The sequence below is a fragment of the Talpa europaea genome (assembly GCF_964194135.1).
Source record: "Talpa europaea genome assembly, chromosome: 4".
Lineage (NCBI taxonomy): Eukaryota > Metazoa > Chordata > Mammalia > Eulipotyphla > Talpidae > Talpa > Talpa europaea.
This window is the reverse complement of record NC_140070.1, coordinates 88,005,743-88,030,490: the sequence shown is the minus strand read 5'-3', so window position 1 is coordinate 88,030,490 and position 24,748 is coordinate 88,005,743. Positions and strand designations below refer to the sequence as shown.

Sequence of the window (24,748 nt, the reverse complement as noted above, 5' to 3'; positions counted from 1 at the left end):
CTGAAGGAACATTTGCACGTATTTTGTAAGGATGTCACACTATAGCAACTGGATAATTCAGTATAACTAAATACTACATATAACTTCAAGCCTTTAAGAACCAAGCTATATCAAACAAGCCTGGTCTGTTTCATTATAGCTCTGACTCTCCCATTTATAATAAAAGGGTAACAAAATAACAATATGAGATTTAAATTGCTTGCAAAATATGTCCAATATCCAGTGTTATAAAATAGTATCTAGAACTTAAAAGGTCAGCAGTTGCAACAGTAGCCATCCTAAGGCACAAAAATCAAACTGGCTTCTGTGATGTAATGTCCTATTTGAAGGACTTCATTCTCAGATCAAAATAAACTCACTTAAAGTATCTGAGATAGATATTTCCAGAATATTCCAATATTATCAACATCTACATAGGGCCACATAAATAGTATGCTCCATATTATTTTCTGTAGGACTTTTCTTTTTAAATTAAAAAATATATTTGTTAACACAGATAATTCCGAATAGCCATTTCAAAGATATTTTAAAGTAACACAAGGAAGAAGAGCTTGACTTCTTAAATGACACATTTTTTTATATTAAAAATTATCCAGAAACTTTCTAGATTCCATTCACTCTGTGTCTATACCTTGAAATAGAAAGTTAAGGCAATTATATATCTAATTACCATAATAAAAACAATTTCTTCTGAACTATTCAGGCAAATTGGAAAAAAGGTTTTTGATTTGGTGATTAATTTAATTATTAACGAGAGTGCAGACACTTCATTTAAAGCAAATCTAAAATTTACAGGTAGTATAGTAAATTAAGTCCTGAATGTTGAACAAAAGTTAGCTTCTACAGTGATTTTTACAGTTACCACCGGAATTCCAGTAGCTGCTCACCGTAGGTTTGGGGATTCGTCATTGAATGTTTTCATTTGTTCAACGGTGCAAATAAACACAAACAAAGGGAAGGCTGATATTTTTATAAGAACACATGTTGCTTCAAACACGGGTTTTTTAAAATATTTTTGCAAATATTGATAAAGATCAACTAGTTCTTTTTACTTTACTACTAAAGAAATGAAGTGTTTATTCTATGGCAATCAAAACACTTTAAAAAGAAGGCCGCCTCCAATTTGTTTTTCCCACATCAGAAATTTGTGGGAAAAAGAACATTTTTTTCATGGAGACTTCAACAATGTTCTGCAAAATACACTTAACCTGTTTCATTTTTGTTCTAAGGGAAAAAAGAACACAGGTTGTTAAAAATGCGCATAGGAATACTCTGCTTCCTGGCGGGGACAATGTTCCACAGCTACAGTCGGCTTTCCCATCTACTGGTTCTGAATTAAGAATAATCTTTGCAGTTACCTCACTGCTGGAAACACAGCTGTGACAGCAGCTGAGCTGTTTACCTGGGAGGAGAATCAACATGTGCTGATGTTCTCACATGAACCAGAAGAGGAAAACCAATCACGGCCAGCCCTATCCAAATGAATAATGATCTAGGGCCATTTAGTATCTTCTGGAGGTTAATGAATATTTTTTAGTGTTTGCTACACAAAGGGATGCTCCAGGTTAAGATACATTTCCCAAGAGTTTTTGGTTTTCTCTAATGAATTTCAACAGATATGGAAGCTAGCCAATTTCACAGGAAGGTCATAGAATGATTAATTAAATCTTAGGAGTCCAAACTGACCAGTCCAATTAAAACATATCCCTAAGCTGGAATTACCTGGAATAAAACAAAAAAGCAACTTTCATTTTAGGACCACATGTGTAGTCTAAATACCATCACATTGAATTGTGATGCTTAAGGGAGAATATGCAACAAATTCCTTTTTTTTTTCCTATGCCTACTTTTTAATCTCTATAACTAATGATCAAAAAAGTTGAAATAAAAGGAAAATGACTGACTGTGGGATCTAAGTCCTGTATATCTTTTGCTTATTATCAGTATACCTATTGGTGCCATGCAAATAGGGCTGACCACACACATAAGTGACAAGAACAATATTATCCAAATTCTTCACTATCATGTTCATAAGCTACACAGTGAAATCTATCAAACTTACAAATACCGAACACTGGCTGGAATTCAATTCAGATGGAGCACTGACTGATCACAAGATATAGTCAGCAAAGCCTTCACAAGACCAGGGACCTGTTACAGTCAATCAAAAACAGGGTTTCTTATGCCATTCAACACCAAACTGGTGGGTGTCTTCCTGTGCAGGAGGGCCAGTGAGCACAGGAGAAGGGAAAAGCTCATGACCCCCAGGATGACCACACCTGAAATTAGCGCACTGGTGACTGCGTTCAGCTGGAAAGGAGGTTGGTTTGGAGAACCTACAAGGGATAAAACACACACAGTGAAAGATCCAACATCAGATTTATATCACCTTATCCCAATGTATACCTAAGAGATCTGTCACCAGGAACTTGTAGAAACAATATGACACTGGGTTATACTACAATCTATTGCTTTGTAATTCAACCCAATACCCAAAAGATTGTGTGGTTCCATGGCCCAGAATCCCTAAGGTAGTTAAAAAAACAGATCTTTAAAATGGTATAAGTTAAATGAATAAAGTGAAAATTGATCAACAAGTTGCCTATGAGTTTAGAAGTCCTCAGGGAGCTGTTATTTAAAACAGAATAAATATAAAAGAGCAGAGATCAATACATTTAGATAATGGCAGTTTTGTTAGCTAGTCATCAGAAAATAATTAACATTTAAAAAAATCATACTTTTAAAATCATTGTATGTTAATAATCTTACCAAGCTGTGAATTGTTGGTTGGAGTCTCATCTGGAAGGGAACAAGAGGGAAAAATATAAGCAACATTGGGTTTTCAAATATTTACCTATGTTTACTAGAATTCTTCCCCCCTTTTTATATTTATATATATTTTACATTATTGTTAATTTTTAAACAATATTTGCCTCCATCCCCACCCCAAAGATGTAGTCCACATAGAATTTCCTTCACTAATTTACCTGTGCACCATCACCACAGTCCCCTGGGCTCCTCTCTCCCTCCCTCTGATCCCTCTCCCTCCTCCTCCCCTGCAGGATATCTCTGGTTTATAATTGTCTGTTTGTTTTTGTTTTGTTGTATTGTGTTTTGTATTATTATTATTATATTTCCCCCGATATCTTATTTGGTTCTCCTATATTCCTCCTATAAGCAAAACCATCCAATAGCTTTCTTTTTCCTTCTAGCTTATTTCACTGAGCATCATTTCTTCTAGCTCCATCCATGTTGCTGCGAATGGCATTAGTTTATCTTTTTTTGATTGCTGAATAGTATTCCATTGTGTATATTTTGATCTTCTTGATTCAGTATCTATTTTTGGGCATTTGGGTTGTTTCCATAGCTTAGCTATTGTAAATAGTGCTGCAACAAACATAGGAGTACAGGTATTCTTTTGAATCAATGTTTTTGTGTCCTTTGGGTAGATCCCTAAGAGTGGAATTGCTGGGTCATATGGTAGCTCCATTTTTAGTAGACTGAGGAAACTCCAGACAGCTTTCCATAGTGGTGGGACCAGTTTGTACCCCCACCAGCAACGTAGGAGAATTCCTTTTTACCACCTCCTCGCCAATATTTGTTGTTCCTAGTTTTTCTGATAGGTGCCATTCTTACTGGTATAAGGTGGTGTATCATTCTGGTTTTGATTTGCATTTCCTTGATTATAAGGGATGTTCAACATTTTTTTCATATGCCCATTGGCCATTTGCATTTCCTCTTTGGGGAAGTGTCTTTTAAGTTCTTCTGCCCATTTCTTGATTTGATTATTTACTTTGTTCTTGTTGAGTCATGTGAGTTCTTTGTATGTCTTTGTGATCAGTCCCTTACCAGTTGTATGGAGTGCCAAGACTTTTTCCCCTATCAGTGGGGTGTCTCTTTGTTTTGGTTATGTCTCTTTTGCTGTACAGAAGCCTTTCAGTTTGATGTAATTCAAGTGTATTTACTATAATTCTGTTATTGTTTTATAGCTATAGGTCCCTTCACCTTCACTCACAAGCTCCATGGAGAAGGCAGTAATAAAAGTCTTCCTGAACCATTCTCCTTTCCCATTTTCTGCCCCACACATTCTAGATTTTATCATCTATCACCTTCCTAAGCCCACACCCTGCCATTGCCATGGGTATACAAATACAATCACAAAATATACTATGCTGTATTCTTTCCTGCCAACTTTGCTTCATCATTATCTCTCCAGTAAGGTTAGTAAGGGCAGTAATTGTTAACAGCTATTACATTTTTATAGCCCTATAACTCACCATTTGTTATTCTGTTATAGAGAAATATTCATTATTTAGTGCAATTCTATTCTAAGTGTTGCCAATTTGCCCATCATAATCTGCAAAAACATCATTTTTAAGTTTCAAAAAGATAAATTCACACTTAATAACTAAATGAAAGAAAAACGTGACTCCTCAGCTTCAGTTGTAGTTTTATTTGCATCTGTTAAGTAAAAGATTGGATCTGTTGATTTTTCACTTTTCCCTGGCAAATAATAAATGCAATGAACGTTTTCACTTGGTTTCCCAAATTTTGTTGCCCATTTTGTGATCATGTAGTAATTAACCCTTGAGCTTATATAATGAGTGAATTTCACATTTGTGTTTAAATATGTGTGTGTGTGTGTATGTCTCTGTTTTTTATTTGAACCACACAATGTGTACATTTGATTCTAGAGCACAAGCATCATTACAATTAATAGATGTATAATGTCATATAGTTTGTATGTGATCACATAAATCTTCTTATTAACCATATGGTTCAGATACCCCCATTTTACAGATGAAGACACTTCCATCTGTCACAGGATCCATGATAAAGTAAACATATGCTTAAATGAAAGCTCAGTTTCAGAGTCATTTTTCTAAAATAATATAAACTAACCAAGTATGGAAAATATCCTTAGTTACAAAGATAAACATCTGAAGATACAAAACTCCAAATAATTACTGGGAGAATCTGGAGATATATTTATAAAACAACAGATGCTACTTATTTCCAGGCACCTGAGTCTAGGCAGTAATGATGGTTCTTCTGTTTGCTTCTGAAGAACTGCTGGGTTGTCAGAAAAATCATGATGTATTTTTTTTTTAAACTTCAAATTTTTATTATTTTGAAGTCACATTTTCTTTTCCATTAATTTAACTTATACAGAATCAGTCAAAGGGTTATGGAAATGATATAAAAAGAAAGGAAATCCCTAACATAGAGGCTACTCTATAACCCTCTGTATTATATAAAATAGTTAAATTCCAAAACAGATTTTAGGCAGAAAAAGAATCTTCAAGTAGAGGTAGAAGTTGTGATGTCTGAATTGAACTTTGAAGGTAAGAATGGTTTGAGGAGATAGTTATAATCCTTTCCACCAGAAATGGTAGAAAAACAGGTGCTAAGAAGTCCAAGTAAAGGGATTTCTTGGTCTAAGGTAAATCATATGTTGTCAAAAGAACCTTTTATAGATCATTTAATTGTCACATGATGTATTTTTCTATGTTTTCAAGCAAAATTGCATCATGATTTTTCCAACAATCCAATATAACCAAAATTCACAGAGCACTTACTCACAAGATTCTTTACAATGGTGCATGCAGTACATTGCTTTAGGACAAACAGAAAAGCAACACAACATTTATTTTATAGGACACCATTAGGAAAATCCTAATGGAGAAATCCTAATCTCCAACCAATAGCATTTGATAAGACACTTCCTTCTCATGGAACTAGATGGGCTGAATGGATCGTGACTGGCTCATCCAAAAGATCCACAAACCTTTTTTCCAAGACAAATGGAACATGCAGGAGAATATATAATATATAAGGAATATATAATTCCTTTCTAAAACCAATTCTTTGTTTACAATACACAACTTGCTTTTTATTAATGTTTCTATTAAAGAACAGAAAGCTCTCCCTCCTGTGCATACCTAATAAGGTAAAGTGCTATGACAAGATGCCCCTAACATTAATAAAAGAAATAAGACTATCCCTCTCTTCTCCCAGTGATCACCAAAACTCTGTAACAACAAAATCCAGATATCCAGGTGTCACCTATGAGGACTTGGCTGTGAGCAAAATCTCCCCGTGTGGGGGCAAGATACCAAGTGAGCCAAATGAGTTCCAAGTTTCCAGACTGAAAAGTGGAAAGCATCCTACCTTTGGCACATGGCAGGAATCAAAACATGTAATATTTGAATATTATTGAAAGTATATTTGATAATGAATAAAAGTAGAGAAATTCACTTTATCTAGATACATTTCTTGTACCCTGCAATTTAGTATCACTGTGAAAAAAAAAAAAAGGAAAAATCAAACCATGTCTAGCAGAGAAAGGAGATAGACAGCTTTTTTTTTTTTTAATATACCTGGGGAATTGGAATACTAAACTTGGTGAGCTCTTCAAAAGATGTATAGCTAGCTGAGGGCCCATAGAAAGGAAGTGATAGCAGCAATACTACAGCTGTGAGAAAGCCAGAAGTGGCAGATAACTTGTCATTCTCTGCTTTTCACTCATATAAGTTTTGAAATAAATGGCAAAAAATGGACATCAGTACAAAGATATATGGGGAATGAATATTTTTCCTTTTTTTTAATAGAAGCAGGCTGTTTTTTAAAAACTTCAATGATCTATGTAGTGAAATAGACTACAAATTTCAAGAAACTTTTTACTGTCCTTTGTGTTACGTTCATTAATTGTCCACTGTAGTCTACCCTTGATTGTTAAATCTCTGAGGGTAAAAATTGTGGCTGGTTCTCTATAACACTCCCGGTTCCCAGCATAATGCCTATATCAGTCAAGGACTAAACAAAAATGCTCAAGTGATTTATTCAGCACTCTATGATACTAATAGAACAAGACTTTGGCATAGACATGTCCATAGACATTTGTGTTAAATATGATTAGGTCCTATTGCCTTTTAGGCATTTTTTATATTTTTAAATTTCCAGAATTATGCCTCATGATAAGCATTGCCGTACCAGACAGTTTTAGCTTTTGATAGCTTAAAATAAGAATGCTTTGTAAATTTTGAGAATTTTGAATATTGGGGATGTGAATATTTCCCTAAATCAACTAAAAATGAATTAATAATGTTGAATAGAAATAACCAGAATGGATTTTATTTCATTAAAGCAGAAAGCAGAAGTTTGGAGGTTTATCAACTCATTTAACTTGGCCTAAGTCAGATGTCTAGGGGAGAAAGGAGTGGTTCAATGAATAAATAAAGCAAAAATTCCAAGTATCAGAGAGCTTTGAAGAGAGCAAGCCAAGCCTGAAATGGGACTTGTCTACATATAATAAACCACAGGATCTGAAGAGATGAATTCTAAATTATGTAAGATAAAACTCAAGTGAAACTAAGGAAAAAGGGTGCCCTTGGTCATTAAACTGGATAGAAAGCTCACAAAGGTTTTGCATGTGGATTGATAGGACCTGATTTTTTAGTTCTGTGCTTCTATGAAACTTGAAATAAAATTTTTGGTATTCTACTGCTATTTATCAAAATCATAAAAAACAAATCCACAGATTAAGAAAGAAATGAAGGGGATCTGGAAGGTCTGAACACGATCCTTTGGCAGTTTTGTGAGAGGCAAGACCAAAGTGACTAAAAGACAACCCTAGTGTGCCTGGAAATAAATGTCATCCTTGAGATGGAAATAGGTTGCAATGGGTAAGAGAGAAGTCCAAGGATGACATCAAAAGCACTGTAATCAAGGCCTCCCCTGGTGGAGCAGCGGTTGAGCGCTGGGCTGCAAAGCTGCCCGCAGCCTCTGCAGCAGCCTCTGCAGCAGCCTCTGCAGCAGCCTCTGCAGCACTGGTTTGATCCCCGGCCACCGGTGAGTGTCCCACATGGCGCGTCAGATCTCTCCTGCCATACTCACTGCTCCCCTCAGCACTTTATTTCATCAGTCTGCCTGTTCTGTTCCCTGCTCTGGCTCTGGTGAATTCTCTCACCCTCCTGTGCTTCTGACTGTACCCAGTGTTTGTATAAGTAAATAAATAAATCTTAAAAAAAAAAAAAAGCACTGTAATCAAAGGCACAAGCTCTTCAAGGTTTCAGTATAGTTACATGGGTGATTGGATATGGTACAAGTGAAAACTACCTGGATAGCTGGTTGACTATCATAGAACCAGAAACTTTTTCCACTGGAACTCTTTATTTGGTAATCCTTTCTAGGATTTGGGAACTTAATAATTTTTTTGTCTTTATAAAAATTATCTTATGCTAAAAAAAATTTGGAATTTGTAATATTTGCATTCGATGTGGACCAGGTATGAAGGAGGTCAGGAGGTTAATAAGGAGGAAAAGCTACCTATTCAACATAGGCAGAGAGAAGTCATTTTTTAAGGTTCTCTTCTTACAGCAAACTGACAAGATAGATATGCACCACAGAAATAAAACATTTTAATTATACCTACATAAAGCATTCCTAATTATTGCCAACAGGAGCTGAGTTTCTATGCAGTGTAATTCTCTGAGCTATTCCTAATCATTAAATAGAGATAAGAGTTGAGCCCTTCACAAACCACAAACAAGCCATTTTCAAACTATTCAAAACACATACCAAACCCTCAGGGAATCAGGATTAAGTTTGAAATTTCATATTTAATAAATTTCTGCATTATTTAAAAGGCCTATTAGTTTGTTTTTAAATAATGCTATGTCTACCCAAACACAGAGGAGTGAATAATTAAAGCAATTGTCTGGACTTTCAAGCCAAAACCACTTTTTGCTTAATTACCTATTTCAGGCAAAACTTTCTTTTTATTGTGGAGTAGGAGGCATGGGAGAAAAAGTTAAGATACCCACTGAACCACAGTACTAGCCTCGCTGCTAAAATGAAATGGAGGGAAAAAAAATATTATAATATAATCCAAACCAGACTTCTGCCCTTTTTGGGAAAGATTTAGAACTATAGTGTTAGAAACAATTATTTTTAGACAGCATTATAAAAATGTAATTTTATGATTTTAGAATTATGCTGTGTTTATGTAACAGTAAAATATACACTGTAAGTCCTCAATGTCAGTAAGACTACATTTTCAAGCCCCTCTTTTGAAAAAAAATGAAGAAACATTTGCCTAGAGAAGTGATATAAAACCTCAAGTAATATCACTTGTTAGGACAAAAGCTGGAACTAGAACTGGTTTCTCTGACTTTAGTTTGTGTTGAATACACTGCATGTCTCTTTATTCAGCTGATTCTGGTTATCTCTTGGTTACCAGAACATAAAACAATATCCCCTTGGAGAATGTGTGTGTATGTGTGTGCACATGCACCAATTTTTGTACACCTGGTAATATGTGTATATGAATATTTGTGTCCATTGGATTCATAAGCATGAATGTATGCATTAGATGGTGGTTTGTAACATTTCAGGATCCTGGGAGGAAACAAATGGTACTCAAGATGTAGGGAATTCACAAGAGAAAATCAAGTTACGTGATCTATGGGTTAAAGGGGGGTTTCCAGAATTCAGAGAGAGTTTAATAGAGAAAGGTGTCTGGCCGGATCAATGAGGACTGCACCCCAGCCTCTGACAGAGTCACCAGCTGGCCAAACCCAACCAGAAACCATGTGTCCAAGAAACCAGAGGACACAGCTCACATAGTTTCTTCCTTGGGAGCAGAGATCAGGGAAAGGAGGGTAGAGTAGGCCTTGAGGGGCAAATGAAACATTCGGGGGGGAGTGGGGGAGTGGGGGGGCGGTGGTGCTATTGTGTGTGTGCGTGTGCGCGTGCATGTGTGTGTGTGTGTGTGTATCTGTCTGCTTCGGGGAGGGAGTGTGATAGGGAATGTAGTAAAGACAACATTGCCCTTTGTGTGTGAGTTGAGAGAAAACAGGAAACTACCGTGAAATTGAAGTTGTTGAGCAGTTTATCTTGTCTCACAGTTAATTAGGGCTGTTTAGGAACCACTTTGAGCTCCCCTTAGATGCCATGCAAGGGATCAGTTGGGGAGGCTCTATTACTGCACGCAAAAGAAGGAACAATCTTACCACTCCGAGTAATGATGGGACCCGCAGACAGGACTGCGTTTCCAGATGTGCTCTGGGGGCTCCACGTTGTCCTCCTCCCGACATCTCTCCTTTCTCTGTTGCCACAAATCTGAGGTGTTAATGAAAACAAATGAAATTCCACACCAGCATAAAACCATTTCTTTATGGCCATTTAGAAAGCAGATTCTTTTGCAAGAGATACCACACGTTTAATTTTATTCATTTACTTCTGTGCATTTATTTAATTACTTTGCATATAACTGAAACAGTGTTCCGTTATCTTGGTTTGGGCCACATTTCTTATTTCCTCTCGTTGTAATTGTGCACTGCCTCATTAATTTACATAACTCCACCGGCTTTCCTGAAAAAGAGCTGTGTTTATCAAACTTTTTCACTTTTATTTCTCTCAAGCCTTTAATAAATGTTTCCCTGAAATGTTAGTCAGCACAGAGCCAAGGGAACGTGGACTCTCCATTTAGCTCCACCGGATATAGCTAGTTGGGTTTAGTCAGCAGTGATGGTGAAGAAATGCAAGAATGTGAGCATAAATCTAAACATATTAAAGCTATTTCAAATTTTAGAAATGTCTGCATTTCTCTCAGCTTATCATCGATGTGACCCCAGGCAATCTGCCAAACAGATTTTTTTAATTCAGTGTTAAATGGATCTATATTTTAATTATGACTGTCTGAATTTGAATCCAAGCCTTTTACAGCTTTTAACTTTTAATGCAAGAGATTCCTGGGTTATCTGGTCCCAATCCACCTTCCTAATAACATCTCTCCCTCCTCCCCAGGCTCTCCAACATCTCTACTCTTTTCCACAGCCTCACGGAAGGACAGATTATTCTGTATGTGACTTTGAGCACCCTTTGACATCAAGTGTCTCTCACTCACATGTTGGTTTTGTCCCTTTGGGATTCACCCATTTTCAAAGTCACAACCAAGATTCATCTCTTCCACCAATCCTCCCAACCTCTGCTACCCCTTCTCTCTCACAGTGATGAATATTACCTCCTGCTACAATCTACATACATAACTGCCTTTGCACCATAACATTTTTGTCTTGTTTACTTCTATGACTATCTCACAATCCTAAGGACTGAATTGAATTCAGAATTTATGCAGAGTTCATCTCTGTATTCCCAGTTTGCCTGGCACAAGGCAGGCATTCAACAGATTTTTACTGGACAAATGAATAAATGCTGTGCTAAACGCTTTGACCTGATGCACATCCTCTTTCTATGTAGAAATCAGCTCCTAAACTTGATAATCTTCCAGCTTAGATCAGTTCAACAATTAAAAATAAAGTTGCTAAAAACTTACTGGCATAAGGAAGGGGCAGTCATCAGCTCTGCAGAGCTTGGTAACACAGTGTAGGAAGACCGTGGACATTTTCTGATTCTTGTGCTTCACAAATCGGAACACTTCAAAGGAGAATCGGCCGTGCTGGCTTTTGCCATTTTCAATGACGGTCGTCTGAGGATCTTTGTCACAGCTACATTGCGGTGAACATGAAAACTGGATATTACTGAAAAGTACCATCCCAGTGGGACTTGTAAATTAATTTCTACATATTACACCATTACATTAAGAGCTAACAAAATTATGCCATGTTATAGACATTTAGTAAGAATATAAGTTAACTCAACAGATACAGTGATTGACCTAGAACATAAAAGTTAAACAGATTAGTTTCTGATTAAAATATTACTGTCTAATTTTAGAGGGATTATTGTTTCATATAGTTCAAAAATCCAAACTGCATAAAACACGTATAATGAAAACTCTCCCTCCCATCTTTGTCTTTGCCCATACTATTCCATATCTGCACAGGTGTATTCTACTTAACGAGGTGATCTCTCTTGATATTGCTTGCTTCCAAGGCATATGCAAGTAGAAGCAGAAACAATATATTCGTATAATTCTCCCCTTCTTAAACAAATGATAGAACACAATCTACATTGTTTTGTAGCTTGCCTTTTTAAAATTCAACAATGCATCTTAGAGATTTTTTCCTATGGATATTTAGAGGGCCTTGTCATTTTTTCACAGTTATATAGTGTTCTGCTATGTATTTGTGCCAGTATTAATTTAACCAGTTCCTTTTTTGCATATACTTTCATTGTTTTGACTATTTTGAATAAGTAATAATTTTGAATATTCAACTTAAATAAGTATTTCAAATATGTAATAATCATAGACTTACATATATCATTTTGAACATGAGCAGGGTTACCTTTATGATATGTCTATAGATAATTCAATAGATTTTGCTATACTGCTTTCTATAAATATTGTTACATTTTGCAACCCGGTAATATATGACAAAAATCTATTTACCCCAGGATTATATCAATAAAATGTATGGGTAAAATTTTGGACTATTCCTTATTTGACAGGAAAATAAACTATCACCATATAATTTTAATTTGGCTTTTTCTTGGTGAGAATGAATATGTGCATTTTTTCACTTACATAGGAGTCACTGTATTTCTTTATCTGAACTTTTTTGTCATTTGCTCGATTTTTACTGTTTTCTAGTTCTTTTTCTTCTTTGATTCCTATAACTACTTTATATATTAGGAAGCGTGACTCCTTATATAATTTACAACTTGCAATTAGTTTTACTTTGCTGTTTGGCTTTGGAAATCTCTAGGGTGTGTGTGTATGGGTATGAGTGTAGTTTTATTTTTACTAGGATAAATTTTCAGTATTTATTTTATGACTTCTAATATTTTTTTTTTATTTGTTTGTTCGCTTGTTTTGTTTATACATGCACTGGGTACAGTCAGAAGTGCGGGAGGGTGAGAGAATTCACCAGAGCCAGAGCGGGGAGCAGAGCAGGCAGAAGGACCGAAGCACACTGCTGAGGGGAGCAGCGGGCGGCAGGAGAGGTCTGCGCGCCATGTGGGACCCTCCTCTGGTGGCCGGGGAGCAGCCGGGGATCGAACTGGCGCTGCAGAGGCTGCGGGCAGCTTCGCAACCCAGCGCTCAACCGCTGCGCCACCAGGGAGGCCCTATTTTATGACTTCTAATATTTGAACTAAAGACAAATTTTCCTTTCTTCAAAGTGATAAAGGTATTTTGCATGTTTTCTCCCACCACTTTTAAAGCTGTAGTTTTACATTGATCAATGATCTATTTAAAGATTATTATTTTTTTAAAGATTTATTTATTTATGCATACAAGACTGGGGTACAGGCCAGAGGTGTCGGGGTGAGAGGATTCACCAGGAACAGAGTGGGGAACAGAACAGGCAGATTGACTGAAATACACCACTGAGGGGAGCAGTGGGCAAATCAGGAGAGGTCTGCTGCACCATGTGGGTTTCTCCCTGGTCGGAGATTGAATTCCTACTGCAGTAGCTGCGGACAGCTTCATAGGTTGCATCTTAACCCTTTGCGCTACTAGGGAGGCCCCCTATTTAAAGATTATTATGATGTACTGAATGAAGTAGAGATCCAGTGTTTTATTTTTTAAATGATTATCCATTGTCAAGTACTATTTTTAATAACCTCTGTTTATTCCACTGATTTATGGCATCTATTCTATTATGTAGTAAATCTCCACTTGTGTTGGATATATTTCTCAACTTATATTCTAAATTTTTTTGTGTTTAATCTTAAAAAATATCACATTCCTTTACCAATTTTAGAACTTTAAATAATTATAATATTTGCTAGGGCCATGTTCTTCTTTTTTTGTATTTCGTGGATTTCTCATCTCTTTTTCTTAATTAGATTAACATGTTATTGTCTATTTGTTTTTGTTTCTTTTTAAAGAACTTACTTTTTCTCTATTGGTCTACATTTCCTTTTTCTTACCTGAGTGTTATTTAAGAGTTTTAAATTTCCAAGTGGTGATTTGTTTCTATTATTGTTATAAATAGCTATCAATATATAGTTCATATATTTTGAAATTTCTAGACTTTCTTTTCCTCTTAATTTCACTGAAATAAACATTTGGCTTAGTTATCCATTTAACTCTATAGTGTTTAAATAAGAAAACTGAAAAGGTTCAGAACTAAACTCTCACTACAGTCATACTAGAAAGGGCTGATCACTGTATTCCAGTTATCAAAGAATTATATCATTATAGAATATTTGGAAAATAAGAAAAAAATTAAGGCAAATAATCCACAATTTTACAATGTGCCATGTACCATTGCATTTTATGTATTCCCTTAATCTTTTCTACCATTTATTATATAAATTAGTTTCTATACATATAATTGTTTGTTTTTTTCAGTTCATATTTTAATACATTTAAATTTTAAAGAACCATATTTTCCAAGGATAAAATACCAAGAAGATATAAAGGGAAGAGACACTATGAAACTAGCCATTCCCCCCACCTATTTTTTTAAGTAACTGTATAAGACTAAAATGCCTATGTGAATTTTCAACTTACTGGTTCTACATAATTCACCTAACCATTTCACATTACACTCAGTTTATTCCAATATTTTACTATTTTAAGTATCACTGATAAACCAGGAAGTTAAACATATTTTAGGATATGTTTCTCAATTTATATATACTTACATATGTAAAATCAAAGAATATAAAATCTTCCAAAGTTTTGATACATACTGATTTTTTTTTCCCAAAAATGATGTCTAAATTACTACTTCCCGCAATAGGATATGAGAGTGTCAGTTTAACCATAGCCTCCGGACATCACCTTAATCTTGGTTAGCAAATAAGACATATTCTTTTGGTTTCCCGTCATATTACTCCCATCATGTGTCAATAAACAGCAGTGATCTGAGCCAACTGCATTTATAATCATGATTAGAAACCATTGCTTATACTCTCAAGTCTGTATTGCTGTCAGATAAAATGCTGAAAGGGAACTGGACGATTCAAAGTTTTTTGATCAATGTTCCCTTTCCCCAAATGCAGACTACATTCAGTCTATCACTGTCTATTGGTAAATAAAGTTGAAGTTATTGGCTCTGATAAAAAAGGAGGGGTAGGCTATATTATACTTTCATATTAAATACTTATAAATGAAAAAAAAATCCTGAGTATCTAAATTATCCAGACAATCACTTAAATTTTAACTCTCCTTTTGACATATGATGATTCCTTCTAGTTTCAGATAAATAGTACTCACCATTGCTTTTTTTTTTTTACTATTGGCAATAATATTGTAGCCATGCTTTTCCTAAGACAGTGAAATATTCTCATATGTCCTAAACATGAATAAAACATCTTTGTTGGACCTAACTTGCTTGCCACTCTCATTCAGCAACAATCTTATTCAGCATTTCATGTTGAAATCTGTTCTTGACTTGTATATACTTTCAGTTTTACAAGGACTAAAAGTTCAAACATAAAACTTTAAATTTAAAAGCTATCAAAGTTTATCTCAATAATTTTTTCATCTCAATAAATTTTCTATCTCTTGTATTTTCAACTGAGACTTTGCTATCAACATGAGATAGTACACCTACCTAAGGAAGAGATCATACCGGATATCATCATTTGGGTTCCCTGACGGGGTCGTGTAGCAATAATCCATTAAAACATTCCATCTGCAAAGAATAGTAAGCATAACTACAGTCAGACACTCATTTAGGTTTTTGCTACTAATTCCACGGAAATAAATTTTGACAAACTTCTTACCCTATAGAATAGGGTGTTTTTTTTTTTCCTTTAGTTATTTGCAGAGGCTTTTTTTTTTTTTTAAATAGAGGCATGTTTTATTTATTTATTTGTTTGTTTGTTTTGTTTATACATGCACTGGGTACAGTCAGAAGCGCGGGAGGGTGAGAGAATTCACCAGAGCCAGAGCGGGGAGCAGAGCAGGCAGAAGGACCGAAGTACACTGCTGAGGGGAGCAGCGGGCGGCAGGAGAGGTCTGCGCGCCATGTGGGACCCTCCTCTGGTGGCCGGGGAGCAGCCGGGGATCGAACCGGCGCCGCAGAGGCCGCGGGCAGCTTCACAACCCAACGCTCAACCGCTGCGCCACCGGGGAGGCCCCAGAGGCTTCTTATTTATTAAAATATTTTCCTACTGAAGGTGTTTAAAACTCTGCAACAAATTGCCATCTCACATCAAGTGGGGTTAAAGGTAATACCCTATACATCAAAAAAGTATATACAATACACCTGAAGGGCACAAGTCTCAAGAAACAAAACCCAAAAATGAACTAGATATTTCCATGTTTAGTGACACAATGCCTTTTGTTTCTAAAAGTTGTTCACTCTAATAGATGACAGAGGATATTATAAAGCCACATACAACAAAGAAGTTTGGTACATAAACTATATTGTAAATTATGTCATAATCAGTGAAAGTGGGAATGGAATTCCACAATAGATTCTGTGTTAGGTAGAAGAAAGTCATGAGGCCAATACACAACCTTCCTCCACATGACCACATTCCAACTCTGTTATCATAAAAATTACTAGTCCATGAGAAATGAATACCAAGATGAAAAAAAAAAGTTTCATTTGTAAGATAATTTTAAAGAATCAAATATATCCCAAAATAGGAATACCAAGAAGACACAAAGGTAGAAGGTAAGGTAGAACCAAATTTCTAGAGTATAGTAACCTCTTCAGAACAGAGTTTAAATAATAATTCATGAGAAACCCAAATACTCTATTTACACATTATAATTTTTATAAGGCAGGATTGAATTTTCAGTTTTTGCTTTGTGTTTTTTTTTTTATAAAGATTTATTTTTATTTATTTATTTATTTGTTTGTTTAGACAAGCACTGGGTACAGTCAGAAGTGCAGGAGGGTGAGAGAATTCACCAGAGCCAGAGCGGGGAGCAGAGCAGGCAGAAGGACCGAAGTACACTGCTGAGGGGAGCAGCGGGCGGCAGGAGAGGTCTGCCCACCATGTGGGACCCTCCTCCGGTTGCCGGGGAGCAGCCGGGTATCGAACCGGCGCTGCAGAGGCTGCGGGCAGCTTCGTAACCCAGCGCTCAACCGCTGCGCCACCGGGGAGGCCCCTGCTTTGTTTTTTTTTGTTTGTTTGTTTGTTTTTTAAATGATTTTTTTTTAAAGATTTATTTATTTATTTATACAAGCACTGGATACAGTCAGAAGCGCGGGAGGGTGAGAAAATTCACCTGAGCCATAACGGGGAACAGAACAGGCAGACAGACAGAGGACACTGCTGAGGGCAGCAGGGGGCGCGGCAGGAGAGGTCTGCATGCCATGTGGGACCCTCACCAGGGATCGAACTGCCGCTGCAGAGGCTGTGGGCAGCTTAGCCCAGTGTTCAACTGGGGAGGCCCTGAATTTTCAGTTTTTGAATCCCCTTTCAATATTGATCATTTAGAATTTCTGAAGTATCATATAACTGAAATGATTTGAGTTTTTTGCAGAGATTTTTATGGGGATAGTTACATGTAATTTTGGCTCAGATACTGATGGAGAGAATTATATTGTTTCTTTAATAAATTTTTATTGAATAATAATACCATGTACAAAAATGCACAAATCATTAAGTGTTCATAAAATGACTGCATCTGATCAATCATCTTAAAACCAGAAGATCTCTTTATGTTTCCTTCAGTCACTACTCCTCCTTGTTGAGAGGAGAAAACCTGTTATTTTGCAATTAATGACATAAAATGAGTATCACTTCTTAATCTTATTTGTTATTTCCATCAACATGTTTTTTTTAAGACATTTATTTATGCAAACAAGAGCTGGGATATAGGCCAGAGATACATGAGATGAGAGGACCCACCAGAGACAGAGTGGGGAAAAGAACAGGCAGACTGACTGAAATACACTGCTGAGGGAAGCAGCGGACCAGTCAGGAGAGGTCTGCTTCGCCATGTGGGTTGCTCCCTGGCAGGCTGGGGATCCAACTCGTGCTACAGAGACTATGAAATGCTTCATAGTGCGGTGCTTAAGCCCTTGCGCCACCAGGGAGGCCAACATTTTTTTTTTTTTTTAAGATGTACTTATTTATGCATACAAGAACTGTGGTACAGGCCAGTGGGGGGTGTGTGTGGAGGGGAGGGGTGTTAGAGGATTCACCAGAGACAGAGTGGGAACAGAACAGGCGGATTGACTGAAAGACACTTCTGAGGGGAGCAGCAGGCAAGTCAGGAGAGGTCTGCTGCACCATATGGGTCACATTACTGGCCTGGGGTCAAACTCATGCTGCAGTGGCTGTGAATAGCTTCATAGGTTATGCCTTAACCCCTTGCACCACCAGGGAGGCCCTATCAACATTTTTAAATGGTGTGGCAATGACAGTACTCTTTAAATAAAAAATGAGTAAAATATCTTTATAATTCATGAGGCTTTAGGCAACCAAATGATTTAACCATCAAAAGATAAGAGTTTGAAAATACCTGCCATCCAGGTTAGTGGCTTGTACAGCTGCATATACTTTGGTTTTCAAAGGTAATCCTATACTTGGGATAATTAACTGTTGACTGTAGGTTGAATCCTAATGATGGAAAAAAAAAATGGTCCATCATTACCTTCCTCACACAGTACATTTACCACATAAAACAATAATGACAGAGACAAAGGAAGAGGGTGAATAGTATAAATATACAGAGCCAACTCCAAATATACCTAATGTTCTAATTTCTTAACAAAATTGTACTTAAACCATGTAAATGGCTTGCATGTCCATAGAAGAAGTTCATTTTCACACATAAATCTTTTTGTTTCCACAGTTTACCACATATGGTGATTAATGCTCAGTTTATTTAAATTGTCTAAGGATTGATAGTCAGTGGTTAATACTTAGTTTAATTTTCAATTACTAATAATTAGCTTACTTAAGTTAATATTCATTTATTTAACTTATATTAGTGACTAATAGTATTTACTTAAATTGCATGTTTCATGTATATATATTTTTATAACCCTTTGCCACTGGAGTTGTGTTTACAGAATTTCTCTGTTATCCAAACACTTATATAACAGCTTGAAATTGCCAACATTTAATAGAAAACAAAAAGAGACAATATGTTCCCAAAATTGCTAAAATGCATGTAATAGATACTCTGCACCAAATTTCTTGAGGGTTGCATATAGAAGGATGTCTCATGATTTCATTTCTACCTATCTGTGTAAATCAATTTTAAAGAGTTTGTTTTATTCCCCAATCTACAGTAGTTTCCCCCAAACTTAGTAACTTTGAAGGTACTGCTATTTTGGAGCAAAAATAAGATTTAATGATCATTATGAATCTCAACATTCATCAAGCAAAGGCAAAATACAGAACATACTCTAACAAAGCTGGGAAGACAGCAACAGATTATGAATTTTTAAAATTTAAAACAATATAGTTTGGAATTTCACTTTTGAAAAAGGTGATTCATATGAAACATTCAATCCAAAATAATAAAAGACAAATGAGAAGTTATGGGCTATACTTATTTTCTATATTTCTGTGATAAATGGTAACAGCTCCTCTAGCCATTCCTTATAGGTAATGTTTTTATGTAATTATCTTTCTGGTTCCCTTCTCCAAATTCCCCAAATTAAGCAACATTCATTAAATACGCAACTCTTGTATCTTACTTTTGAATCAGTATTGTCCAGAACAATGCTTATCATTTTGCAACTTACACTGCTAAGTCATAGAAAACTGAATTATGGCTTGGAGCATCATTCTTTCCTCCTACAATTGCTTCTAAAAGTTATTTTTTGACTTTATCTTGTATCATTGTCTCTACTCTTGCTAGAACAATTTTGTCCCCCAAATAAATTATATTTATTTTAGATTTTTCCTCCAACTTTTAAAAACTATTCATAATTACCGTAAGCTTATTTCAGATTTACTGATTTTTGTATTGTTCTGAAGATACTAGTATTTAGTTACAACTCAAATTCACAAATTCATATGACCTTTCCATGCCTATAGAGCAGAAAACTGACATATTTATAGTACATAAAAGTAGGTCAAAGTTCAACTTGAAATAACTGAAATACATACAAGTCATGTAGACAACAAAATTCATTAATTTTTATAATTAAATTTTTCCTGAGTTCATTTACTGAATCTTAGAACACATAGAAATACAAATTGTTTGGAATTCAAACTAGGTAAAATTTTTCTCTCCAAATAACAAACCAGGAAATAATAGTAGTGGGGATGTTATGTAACTTTTAATCAATCTTATCATTATAAAAAACTCTGCATGGTAAATAGGAAAGCATAGCCCCTAGTGGTATAAATCAGTATTTAATTTGAAATGCTACATTAAAACTACATTTGGATAAATATTAGCATTGTGAACAAATAATTATTATCAAATTAGAATCAATTTGAAAGATTGTGTCTAGTTAGCAACAAGACTATGACATGATTTCTAATCACAATACAAACACCTAAATAGCATAGCTCTCCTCAAATTCATATTTCTAAACTTTTGATTTTCTGCTTTTCCAGTACTTTCCAATTTCACAGAAAATAATGGTATCATTGACTGCCATGTGGATATATTTTTCACTGACTTAGGATCAGGAATTCTCATCTTTGTTTCACTCAATTATAACAAATAGTATAGAATCCAAACCTCAAGTCTATCTCAGGGAGCTGACACAAATAAATCAACACATAGAAACTTTCCAATTTAAAACTACCACTTACAAGAATAATAAATATCTTGCCATATATGGAATGAATATTGACACACATTTGCTGAGATTGTAGAACCAAGTAACTTGGCAGTTTCTACTTGCAGAAGAAAGTTTAGAAATGACAGAAAGGCAATCTTCATTCCAACACATTTTAATTTGTTGTTTAGAACTCCATGGTGTCAGACTACAAACTTATAAACATGATTTTTTTTAAATGTCTTTGGAAAATGTCCTACTACAATATTTATAGCTCATTATATTCAAAGTATAAAGCACTGACTTTTAAATCAGTTGCATGAATTATAACTCAGTGCCATGATGACATGAATAATAATGTAAAAATCAGATTCATAATTTACAAAAATGTTGGTTGATAGATTGAAAAATTGATATTTAAATCAGGCATTTAAAATGTATGAATAAAAATTTTTAATCAACATGAAAATATCATTTGGGGGATTAATGTTAGAGTTATAAATAGAAATCCATGTATTTTTCACGTTTTGCTGCCACTGTCGATATTTACATGACAAAAGTTTAGACAATGCTATGTAGTTAACCCAAATTATTTCAGATTTTACAGAACTGTCATCAGTAAAAACTCATATTGAAAATATTAACACATTCATTACCAAGCATCTCCTCAAGAAAAGTGTCACTTAGGAAAAGTATCACTTTTCCTAACTTTGTTTCACAAAAACATTATTTCCAAAATCTTGACCCTAGCTAAGGCTACACATACACGTTATATAGGTAGATGATAGATAGATAGATAGATAGATAGATAGATAGATAGATAGATAGATAGACTCTTGGAGGAACTATGTAGAATCCCACTTATGATATAAAAGTTAAATCGTTCATCAACTTTAAGAAAATAATTGTGGTTTTAGAATACCTTTATTTCTAAGATATATGAAAATGGTAGTAAAGATGGATACATGTAATCAAAGTAAAACAGGGCTGACACAGCTTTTGGTAGATTTTTATATAAAAGTCATTCACATAAATGGCTCCTCAAAACAGTGGGAGAGAAAATAACATCCTTCACCCGCCAACTTACGTTATAAAGGAGCAGGTTCAAAGTGCTGACAAATGTACCATTGTTCTCTCTCACAGAAATAGCAGCTGAGGATCTAAAACAGATTTAGAAAAAAAGAAAGCATTGATGAGATTTTAAATTAAAAGTTTCAGTTATTCCTTAATGTTAGATTTAAATCACTAAAATTTTGAGTAAGCCTGACACACTTTTAACTAGGCCTTGAGTGGGAATACTGCTCAAATCCCTGAACAGATAATCAAAAAGCAAGAGAACCAAGTAAAGACAAGCTGACATTATGATCTTTTTTTATTTATAAAGGCATCTTTTTCTCCATTTTCCATTTCATGTATGAGACTTTTGGCAGAAAAACTTTATTTCATAAGAATATAAATCTAATGCAAATACATTTTCATCAATTGGATTAGAACAAAAGTTTCACAAGATCAGAGATTTTGTTTGACTTTATTCAAAGCTAATGCAGTGCATAGTATATAGAAGGTGCCTAATAAATATTTATTGAATAAATAAATAAACTCCCGTGGACATGAAATTCAGAAATGTGCTTAGTGGGGAAGTGCAAGGGGCAGAGAAATATGTTGGACACCCTAATGTCCTGCTCCCCTCTACACCTATCCCTTGAGACCCAAGGGCTTTTATTTCTTATTTTCCATATCGAAATATTACTTTTGACCAAGGTGTTAATCACTATTGTGCCATTAAACCAGTTAGCAGATATTTTCTCATACAGCAAAGTGTGGTTTCCGCATTCCTTTGTGACCTACGTTAAACAATAACTAGACCTTTGTGATAGCAGATCCTAGAGCTGAAGAGGAAAAGGTCTCTCTCAATGGTTCCATTGTCTGAAATATTTGACAAATCCAGATCATTCTGTTATAATATAAATGTGAACCTATCTTGAAGTATAAGCTTTAGGTACATGACTATAAAATAAATAGCTTTGACCTCAGTCCATTTGGGGATCTCTTGGCTCTGGATGATGTCACCTTTCTTTAAGAATCATCAGTATCTGTGCAGGTGAAACCACAGCGGGAGGCATGGAGACCCCAGATTCTGTGGTAGTTGAGTCCAACAGTGAGCGCATATGACAGAGACTGAAACGAAGCAGGACCCAACAATGTAAAGGCCAAGTGTTCTATTTACTGGCAACAGGACAGAGCCTTCTGAACTCATAAGCACCCAGGGGTCTTGGGCTGTGGGAAATTCTGAAGCAACTAGGAGAAATCAAGGCAGACACCTGATTAACTTGAGCCAGTTTTAACTTGGGGGAGTATTATTCTATAACATATTAATATGATATATTACATTAATATTAATATATACTTGTATATTATATGTGTGTGTGTGTATCCCAAGATGTTTATATGGGTCATAACATTTATAGATAATTGATAGATAGGTGGGTGGGTGGGTAGATGGGTAGATGGATGGATGGAAAGAATGATAGAGAGGGACAGATAGGTAGAGATAAGGAGAGAGAAAGTAAGAAAGAGAGAGAGAGAGAGAGAAAGTGAGAGAGAGATTAGACAGATAGATTAGACTTGTGGTTTCTGTTACATCAAGTTTGGCTATTGACATCACATCCTGCTATCTTTATAAGTTCCTCAGGGAAAAGAAATAACTCAAAATAAAGACTGAAAAAGCAAGGAAAAAAGTGAACTTACGAAGCAAGCTGGGTATTATTAACCAGATACTCCAATGGATAACTACAACTAAATTTGTAAAGAAGTCCAGGTAGATAACTGATGATTGTTGGTGGATCTGGAGTATCTATATATCCTGAAATATTTCCTATTTGTACTGAACTTGCATTTCCATATGCACTTACTCCAGGAATTGTAGATACCTGTTAGAATGGTAGAATAAGTATGATTAAATGACTCCATATAAATCTAGGTAATTTATACACAAAATAAAACATTAGACTAGATCATTTCTGAGGTCTGTTTCAACTATAAAATGCTAAGATTTTGAAATTATACATACAAAATGCTATTTATAAGTGACTACATGTCTTTTAACTAAATATGCTTATTGTATTTACTAAAGTCTCATTACATATTTCAAAATTTAAACGACAGTGACTGTATGCTCAGGGTGCAATAAGAAGTAATTTGAAAACATTCATGGATAAAGTCCAAGTTCTGTGGCATGACTTAAAAGACATGTTAATTTGATATTGTTTTTCAATTTAGCTTCATATCTCCAGACTAATAATCTCTCAGTGAATAATGCTTCAATCCCGATACCCTTTTGCCTTGGCCTTTGTGTTTCCTCTCTGCCTTCTCTCTCCCCCACTTCACCATGACAGACCCTACTTTTCCTTCCCACTGTGCAGGAGTAGCTACAGCCTCTTCACTTGACAGTCCTTTTAGCCATAATCAGAGTTCTTACGGATTGGGAACCCTCTAGATATCGTTCTTGCATCTTCAGCATAAGTGATGAGACAAGCATGTTGAGGCCCCAAGACAGTTTTTGAATAAATGAATTAAGGTCACAAATTTTCTAAGGGTTGATCTTTTCCAGGTCCTTCTCTGTGATATATGGAGATTCCCATCCCCTTGCCAGGTAACAGCTCACAAATGGGTATCAGGGAGATCATGAATTCCTAGAAGTTAGGTAAAAATATTGTCGGTGTTTGTGTTTTCCTGAGACTCACTTTCATGCGATCCCCTAAACTCATGTAAGAAATAATAATGACTGACCTTTATCTTCATAATACCATAGAGGGATACTACTTCCACAATATTAAATACCATACAGTGCTCAATAAATATTTTTTAGTAGATTTAACTTAATTTTCAACAACAGGATGAACTTTTATGCATAAATCTAGGAGCATGTGCGTAAAGCTGAGGCAATTTTAACTATTTCAGGAACAGAGGAGAATCATTTTGATTCTTATCCAGTGATTTGGTGGTCAACTTAATATTTACCATAAAGGACTATCCTTGGAGTAGAATCCAAATTTGGAGACATCTGAGGCAAAAATGAAAGATGGGTAAATCATCCCCTGCTCTCAGGTTGTCTCAGTGGCTAGCTCAACATACCAGTTATGTTTGGAAAAAAAAAATACAGGGCCTCCCTGGTGGCA

At 35.5% G+C, this 24,748-nt stretch overlaps 1 protein-coding gene across 1 annotated transcript in view; it reads right to left on the bottom strand.

Annotated features, from left to right (window-relative positions):
* Nucleotides 1–2,095: 2,095 nt before the first annotated feature.
* Nucleotides 2,096–24,748, bottom strand: part of ZPLD1 (zona pellucida like domain containing 1) — a gene marked incomplete at its 5' end in the record, with an annotated part of 42,039 nt that continues 19,386 nt past the window's right edge. Inside the window, 8 exons of the mRNA XM_084231288.1 lie at nucleotides 2,096–2,336; nucleotides 2,770–2,799; nucleotides 10,014–10,122; nucleotides 11,339–11,510; nucleotides 15,474–15,554; nucleotides 18,347–18,444; nucleotides 21,658–21,730; nucleotides 23,319–23,500. Coding sequence (XP_084087414.1) covers nucleotides 2,161–2,336; nucleotides 2,770–2,799; nucleotides 10,014–10,122; nucleotides 11,339–11,510; nucleotides 15,474–15,554; nucleotides 18,347–18,444; nucleotides 21,658–21,730; nucleotides 23,319–23,500 — 921 coding nt within the window. The 3' untranslated portion in view covers nucleotides 2,096–2,160. The remainder of the gene's footprint in view (nucleotides 2,337–2,769; nucleotides 2,800–10,013; nucleotides 10,123–11,338; nucleotides 11,511–15,473; nucleotides 15,555–18,346; nucleotides 18,445–21,657; nucleotides 21,731–23,318; nucleotides 23,501–24,748) is intronic.